Raw genomic sequence first — 8,886 nt, 5'->3', positions numbered from 1 at the left:
CTACATTCCAAATATTATAGGCATTATTCCATATGCTGGGATAGATCTGGCAGTGTATGAGGTACACAATGTCTAAGGATACTACATTATAAAATATATGACAAGTAGTTAGACTGTATATTGCTGTATTGTGTGCGTACTCGCAGCCAGAAAAAACATAGCCTTGTCTTTTCTTTTTTTTTTAAAAACATCTGTTTATGATTTTTGGCATACAAGCATTTCAAGAATGTTTAACCAGTAAGTTACAGATTGGAAAACAAATAGCAGAAACATACAAACAAACAAAACAAGAGACTTGTCTTAACATTAATACATTCATGTTTATAAATTCATTGATATAGTAGTTACACTATATATTGTGTAAACACACGCATGCACGTGCGCACACCTACACATGTATTATAGTTTTGATTTCTCCAACTGATTCTGTATATGGGTGGGTGACGTGACATGCTGTCCTTTGCTGTCCTCAGTGTCAAACGCGTATAAATAAAAGATATATTTGTCAAAAACCTTCTGAATATTGTGCAGGACATTATGCTTCATGTGAACATACTCAAGATTAAAACATTTCATTCCTCATTTCTTCAGAATTTTCAACCAAACATAGCAAAACTCATATGGTGCGACTGTCCTGGCCCTGTTTCTCAAAGTAGGAACTTGAATAAAACTAAGGGGAAAAAATGCTAAAATTCTTTTAAAAATTCCATAAATATAATATAGATGTTTATTTGTGAGCCTAATCTTTTCAAAGTCCAAGCATAATGTTTTCAGTAATTTCTGATCAAAAAGATTTTGTCCCCCAAACCAAAATCATATTGTGTGACACCATTTTGGGAAATTTCAACAGGCAATTGTTTGGACACCCATTGGGATAGAGAGGTCCTTCTTCAGTAAGGCTGCTCAGCACTTGCATTATAATAGCATGACAGGTGTCTGTGGTGAATTATCATTTTAACATTTCCAGGAAAGCCCAAAAGCAGGACTGGCACATCCTGCATGGCACCACCACAACTCCAGCGCCTCCAAGCAGACTCAGGTCTCGTCACCCCTACAACAGGGCAGCACAGGAGATGCTCAACTCCATCCCTGAGGACATCTCCAGAGATGCATGGCTTGCAGCAGCGTGGAAGCAGGAGTGGGAGTCAGCCGGGCCCTCCCGCATGCACCGGTACATCTGGGAACCAGGAGCTGGTGCCATAGCTGGAGATGACCTACCTCGCCAGCAATGGACCACACTAAACCGCCTAAGAACTGGGGTTGGGCGCTTCAATGCACCAATGCAGAAGTGGGGATTGGCGGACCATTTATTAATTTATTTTTATTTATTTATTTATTTAACAGGGACAATGTACATTAATCAACACGTCATTTTTCAAATCCATGTAAATGGGCCAGTGTTAGCCATAGGCTAAATTTCATCTGTAGTCCCTGAGCAGGCTCTTCCATGCCTGCATGGAACCAGAATGCATAATTTATACACCATCGTATGCTGATATCGTGCACCGAAAAGATAGATCTTCTATTTTCAGCACACGACACCATTGTACATCCAAGTATAAATCCGGCTGAAGAACTACAGTAGAAATACTCAGTGATGATGATCTTTTGTCTATGCAGGTGATGAAAACCAGGCTGACTCTGGGGAAGACTGGACAGTACACTGGAATGTTTGACTGTGGAAAGAAAATCCTCAAGAAAGAAGGCGTGAAGGCATTCTACAAAGGCTACATTCCAAATATTATAGGCATTATTCCATATGCTGGGATAGATCTGGCAGTGTATGAGGTACACAATGTCTAAGGATACTACATTATAAAATATATGACAAGTAGTTAGACTGTATATTGCTGTATTGTGTGCGTACTCGCAGCCAGAAAAAACATAGCCTTGTCTTTTCTTTTTTTTTTAAAAACATCTGTTTATGATTTTTGGCATACAAGCATTTCAAGAATGTTTAACCAGTAAGTTACAGATTGGAAAACAAATAGCAGAAACATACAAACAAACAAAACAAGAGACTTGTCTTAACATTAATACATTCATGTTTATAAATTCATTGATATAGTAGTTACACTATATATTGTGTAAACACACGCATGCACGTGCGCACACCTACACATGTATTATAGTTTTGATTTCTCCAACTGATTCTGTATATGGGTGGGTGACGTGACATGCTGTCCTTTGCTGTCCTCAGTGTCAAACGCGTATAAATAAAAGATATATTTGTCAAAAACCTTCTGAATATTGTGCAGGACATTATGCTTCATGTGAACATACTCAAGATTAAAACATTTCATTCCTCATTTCTTCAGAATTTTCAACCAAACATAGCAAAACTCATATGGTGCGACTGTCCTGGCCCTGTTTCTCAAAGTAGGAACTTGAATAAAACTAAGGGGAAAAAATGCTAAAATTCTTTTAAAAATTCCATAAATATAATATAGATGTTTATTTGTGAGCCTAATCTTTTCAAAGTCCAAGCATAATGTTTTCAGTAATTTCTGATCAAAAAGATTTTGTCCCCCAAACCAAAATCATATTGTGTGACACCATTTTGGGAAATTTCAACAGGCAATTGTTTGGACACCCATTGGGATAGAGAGGTCCTTCTTCAGTAAGGCTGCTCAGCACTTGCATTATAATAGCATGACAGGTGTCTGTGGTGAATTATCATTTTAACATTTCCAGGAAAGCCCAAAAGCAGGACTGGCACATCCTGCATGGCACCACCACAACTCCAGCGCCTCCAAGCAGACTCAGGTCTCGTCACCCCTACAACAGGGCAGCACAGGAGATGCTCAACTCCATCCCTGAGGACATCTCCAGAGATGCATGGCTTGCAGCAGCGTGGAAGCAGGAGTGGGAGTCAGCCGGGCCCTCCCGCATGCACCGGTACATCTGGGAACCAGGAGCTGGTGCCATAGCTGGAGATGACCTACCTCGCCAGCAATGGACCACACTAAACCGCCTAAGAACTGGGGTTGGGCGCTTCAATGCACCAATGCAGAAGTGGGGATTGGCGGACCATTTATTAATTTATTTTTATTTATTTATTTATTTAACAGGGACAATGTACATTAATCAACACGTCATTTTTCAAATCCATGTAAATGGGCCAGTGTTAGCCATAGGCTAAATTTCATCTGTAGTCCCTGAGCAGGCTCTTCCATGCCTGCATGGAACCAGAATGCATAATTTATACACCATCGTATGCTGATATCGTGCACCGAAAAGATAGATCTTCTATTTTCAGCACACGACACCATTGTACATCCAAGTATAAATCCGGCTGAAGAACTACAGTAGAAATACTCAGTGATGATGATCTTTTGTCTATGCAGGTGATGAAAACCAGGCTGACTCTGGGGAAGACTGGACAGTACACTGGAATGTTTGACTGTGGAAAGAAAATCCTCAAGAAAGAAGGCGTGAAGGCATTCTACAAAGGCTACATTCCAAATATTATAGGCATTATTCCATATGCTGGGATAGATCTGGCAGTGTATGAGGTACACAATGTCTAAGGATACTACATTATAAAATATATGACAAGTAGTTAGACTGTATATTGCTGTATTGTGTGCGTACTCGCAGCCAGAAAAAACATAGCCTTGTCTTTTCTTTTTTTTTAAAAACATCTGTTTATGATTTTTGGCATACAAGCATTTCAAGAATGTTTAACCAGTAAGTTACAGATTGGAAAACAAATAGCAGAAACATACAAACAAACAAAACAAGAGACTTGTCTTAACATTAATACATTCATGTTTATAAATTCATTGATATAGTAGTTACACTATATATTGTGTAAACACACGCATGCACGTGCGCACACCTACACATGTATTATAGTTTTGATTTCTCCAACTGATTCTATATGGCTTGCAACTACTATAACTTGGGCATAATCTGATTTCCCAAAATTCTTTCTGCCTACCATCTCTAGAGCTTAAAAAATGCCTGGCTGTCCCGCTATGCCAAAGACACATGCAACCCTGGGATTATGGTGCTGCTGTCCTGTGGTACCATCTCCAGCACTTGTGGCCAACTGGCCAGCTACCCTCTCGCTCTGATCCGCACCAGGATGCAAGCTGCAGGTAAGACATCCACCACAGGCTGATACCTTGGGGTTCTTTCTATGCGGTTTACAATTTGAATGGTCTGTCATATTGGATTATAAGTAAAAGGTACAACATTAAAGGTGCTTTGTTATTTTTTTGTTTACATTTTTTGTTAAAATGTTAAAGCTCTATATTCTGATGGTAATTATTTATTTCTAACTCGAGAACTGTTCGCCCCACCGACTTCAAATTGGACACACGCGTTCCACCACAGGGACTGCAGTTCCCGGCTTTGAGTCGGTCGGACCAAAAGGCCTCTGTCCAGCCTCTGGACAGGGCCCAAATTAGCCAATTAATCACACCTGATCACCCCTATATCACCATATATGGAGCTGGCCTGTTCTGACATCACAATGTGGTTCTGACATCTGCATAGACTCCATATTTGGGCATGCCTGTGAAGAACTCCATATATGGCCATAAAAGGGACGCAGACATTATAACTGGGTGGAGCATGCATTTCTAACTTGCATCGTTCCAAGTAGGCCAGGCACTGCTCTAGTTGTTAATAGTTTCTCTTTCGCTATAATGCCATCCTGATAAACGCACTATTGTGCTGTTCCAAAGTGTCTCTCCAAGTTTCCTTTCTTTTGAATAGTGATGCTTGTTACATTTAAGGCAATGCACTTCGAATGGGACATAGTGGAAAGAAATGTCTTCCACATTTTATCTAACTTTGTCATTTTCTAATGATGTTGATTTGTGAACTACACTAGTTTTAAAAACAATGCTTTGCATTGGGAGTTTCAAGCGAGTGCAACAGACTAGGCAGCTCTATCTCCGTTTCATAAAATAAATTTTCAGGTGGGTTGCAAATTTCAGCCAATCAGGAGAGAGAACCCAACAAAGAATGTTTCAGCTTAAATGTTATAGTTCCAATTCTGTTTTCTTTTCTCTTGTTCTATGCTGTATGGGTTCTCTCTTCTAGTGGATAAAATTGGTCTTCCGATCTGTAAATATATTTTCTGTTAAAGTGTTGGAGAAACACGGAGAACCCCGTTATTGAACAATCTATACCAGGGTTCCCCAATAGGTGGCCTGCGGAGCGCCCCCTTGTGGCCCCTGGAAGGTCCGAGATATAAATGGCATTAAATGGGGGTCAGTAGCCTATGCATGTCAAACTGGGCATCCTTTTCAAATGGGGTCTTGCCCTGAAAATGAATTTTCAGGGCAAGACCTTGTGCGTGCGGACTCGGCCCCCAGCCTGGTACCCTAGTCAAAATATGGCCCTTGAGGAAAATGAATTGGGTAACCTTGCTGTATGGGTTCTCTCTTCTAGTGGATAAAATTGGTCTTCCGATCTGGAAATATATTTTCTGTTAAAGTGTTGGAGAAACACGGAGAACCCCGTTATTGAACAATCTATACCAGGGTTCCCCAATAGGTGGCCCGCGGAGCGCCCCCTTGTGGCCCCTGGAAGGTCCCAGATATAAATGGCATTAAATGGGGGTCAGTAGCATATGCATGTCAAACTGGGCATCCTTTTCAAATGGGGTCTTGCCCTGAAAATGAATTTTCAGGGCAAGACCTCGTGCGTGCGGACTCTGCCCCCAGCCTGGTACCCTAGTCAAAATATGGCCCTTGAGGAAAGTTAATTGGGTATCCCTGATCTATACTATAGTCCGGCAGCCGAGGTGGACGGGTGGGAAATTTGGTATAGTCTTTTTTTATTGGCCTAAAATATTGTCTATATACATACATCCATGAATCCACTTGCTGACCGGCTGGAAGTATTGGGATTTTTCTTTTATAGGGGTTTCTTGTGACCCTACCATTAACATCCTACTATGGCAGGCAAAAATGTCAAACTTTCCTTTTGCTTTAAGTAGCATGTGACCATTCCATTCCGAGCATTAGTTTTGCACAAAATACACATTTTGGGCACATTTGGGCAAGTGGCTATGGCTGCTTTTAGGCCTAGGAGTGTATTTTGTGCAAAACTAATGCTTGGAATGGATTTAGAATCATGAAAAACTAGTTTGACATGTCACATGCTACTTAAAGCAAAAGGAAAATTTGACATTTTTGCCAGCCATAGGATGTTAATGGTAGGGTCACAAGAAACCCCTATTAAAAAGATTGCCCAATACTAACAGCCGGTCAGCAAGTGGATTCGTGAATGTATGTGTATATAGACAATATTTTAGGCCAATAAAAAATACTATATACCACATTTCCCACTTTAAACAAAAGAAGCCTGTCTGCTGCCGGACTACTATAGTGTTTGTTCAATTCAGGGGTCTCCCTGTTTTTCCATAGCAATGTTTATTTATTTGATATGGACATCACATTGCACAATTGTACAATTTGTAGATGCATTGCTTACACTGTAAGCCTTGGTGTATTATCGCGAGTGCTAGTTTTCAACACCTGTGTTATTTAAAAACATATATCAATTACACAAAGTTGAATTCACTGTGACAGTAAGTGGTGTGGGACAAAAGTACTTCAATTGCATATATTTTAATTTAATGAGTCTGAATTTACCTCAGATCTGGACAGTTTGTCGTGTATGTTCATTAACCTTTTGACTCCTTACCTTCTCAGCATCTATTGAGGGCTCAGAGCAAGTGAACATGACCACGATGGTGAAGAAGATTGTAGAAAAGGAGGGGTTCTTTGGACTCTACCGCGGCATCCTGCCCAACTTCATGAAGGTCATACCAGCGGTCAGCATTAGCTATGTGGTGTATGAAAACATGAGATCTAGCCTGGGCATTCAAAAGTAAGAGGCAGAGTAATCCATGATGACTGTGCAAGTGGCCATATTCACATGGCACCTACTTTGCTCAGTCTGTCAACGGATGGGGAACAAGCCACAAGCAAACAGATCCCTCCTCCCTACATCTGATATCCAGTTTACTTCACAGGAAACAGCCAACGTCAAGATGTTAAATGTCTGATTTCCCTCCAGATCTATACAGTCTACCAAAGATATTCATAAACGGGGTCCTAGTAATTAACTCCCTATGGGAGTTGTTTCATATATTCATAGATCTACATCTGAAGAAAGTGCAATATTGTATTCACACTTTGAATGTCATCATGTTTAATGTGTAACAGAGAGGCCTGTGATCTTTCATGATTGGATTACACTTGAGTGCCGCCGGTTAAAAAGATGGGCTTCCTTTGTTGTGAAGAGAATTAGAAAATATTTTGCACTTTTCTTATGTGCCTTGAGATTTATGTTGTCAGATATCTGTGGACGTCCCCCACCATCCCATTTGCCTTTCGTTCCAAATTGTGTTCACTAAATATTTGTGTTTACATTAAAACAGTATTTTATTACAAGTGTGTGTGTGTGTGTGTGTGTATTATGTGATTTTACCTACCATTGCTCTGATATCGGTGTGTGCCTGTAAATGGTGTGACATACAGTATCTTGCATTTTGTTACCTTTATTTTCCTCCTAGCATTACATTTCTAGTTTCAAGGAGAAAACAATTAGACTTCCATTTCCTTGTTTAGGGTTGGGTGTCTTAAGCATTTACTGGCAAACTTGTGATCGACTTGGCATTTTGTGTAGCTGGATTTTTATTTTGTTAGTGGTGCCCACTGCCCATCAGATGAGTGATACAGAAACTCGATACTGAATTGATGAAAGCTTGTTTTGCAACTGGAGACTTTAAAGTGCTTTTTTTTTTATCCTGCTTGTGCTGTTACATTTATCAACAAATTGCTATTGATGCATGTTCTGACATAAAATAGGAAATTACATTGGAGCACTTAGTGTTGGGTCAGCTACATGTTGCTTAACTTGCCCATCAGAATGCCCAACACTGGTTTTAATTTATTTATTTTTTCCCAGTAAGAATTGAGGCTTGAATACCTGTACGTATAGTGGAGTAAGCAATCGCTCTATTAAAGTTAATAGGCCTATAAGTATTGGGTATGATTCACTGTTTTGCAGTCTTGGGTCAGCTACATGTAGCTTAACTTGCCCAACACTGCAGATAACAATGCATTATAGCTAATAGGCCTATTTAATGAACTTAAATAGACCTATTGCTTACTCCACTATACACCTGCAGGTATTCAAGCCTCAAATCTGACGGCCACGCTACACCAGGCTTTTCGCGCACAAAACGCGCGCGTTTGTGCGTTGAATTTAGGTTGTCCTATTTTAAAAAACGCGGGCCGCGCGTTTACCCTAAACGCGCGGCCCGCGTGTGCGTTTTTTAAAATAGGACTGGACCTAAATTCAACACACAAACAAAGCCTGGTGTAGCGTGGCCGTTACTGGGGACAAAACATAAAATAAATAATTAAAACCAGTGTTGGGCAAGTTAAGCTACATGTAGCTGACCCAACACTTATTTGACTGATAATTATTCACTTAGATTGGTTTGTAAATGGTGCATTTATATAGCGCTTTTATCCAAAGCGCGTCATTTCAGATTTAGCATTGTTCAAATTGACGTGCACATTTCAGTAGCTACAAGATTGATTGATTACTTAACAGTTTGCAAAATAGTACAGTGCTATTGAATAACTACATTCTTTCTCCTTGGCTTCAGGCTTGCATCTCAGTCACTCAGAAACCCAAGTTTATAATGTGGGATGGGCCTATCCAAAATATTCTCCTGAATTCATCCTTTTCCTTACATGTAAAATGTTACCAGTAGTTAAACTTCACATTACTTTTGTTTTGTTACTCAAGAGAAGACAAAACTGGAATAATTACTGCTCAATTACATGTATATTGCAAAAAAGAAATGATAATAGCTTGATTTGAGTAGATCTCATATCCTGTGATGTA

General features: G+C 39.9%; 1 protein-coding gene across 1 annotated transcript; it reads left to right on the top strand.

The window, feature by feature from the left end:
* Window positions 1-3,341: 3,341 nt before the first annotated feature.
* LOC306927262 (mitochondrial adenyl nucleotide antiporter SLC25A24-like) lies at window positions 3,342-7,407 on the top strand (the record flags this gene model as incomplete). The annotated part of the gene is made up of 3 exons (XM_079506971.1): window positions 3,342-3,515; window positions 3,953-4,103; window positions 6,675-7,407. 3 exons carry the CDS (start codon window positions 3,342-3,344, stop codon window positions 6,854-6,856), a joined length of 507 nt encoding a protein of 168 aa, XP_079363097.1. The 3' UTR covers window positions 6,857-7,407.
* Window positions 7,408-8,886: the final 1,479 nt, after the last annotated feature.

Source organism: Electrona antarctica, assembly GCF_951216825.1.
Source record: "Electrona antarctica genome assembly, chromosome: 7".
Lineage (NCBI taxonomy): Eukaryota > Metazoa > Chordata > Actinopteri > Myctophiformes > Myctophidae > Electrona > Electrona antarctica.
The sequence above is the reverse complement of the archived record's forward strand: the minus strand, read 5'-3'. Positions and strand labels throughout refer to the sequence as shown.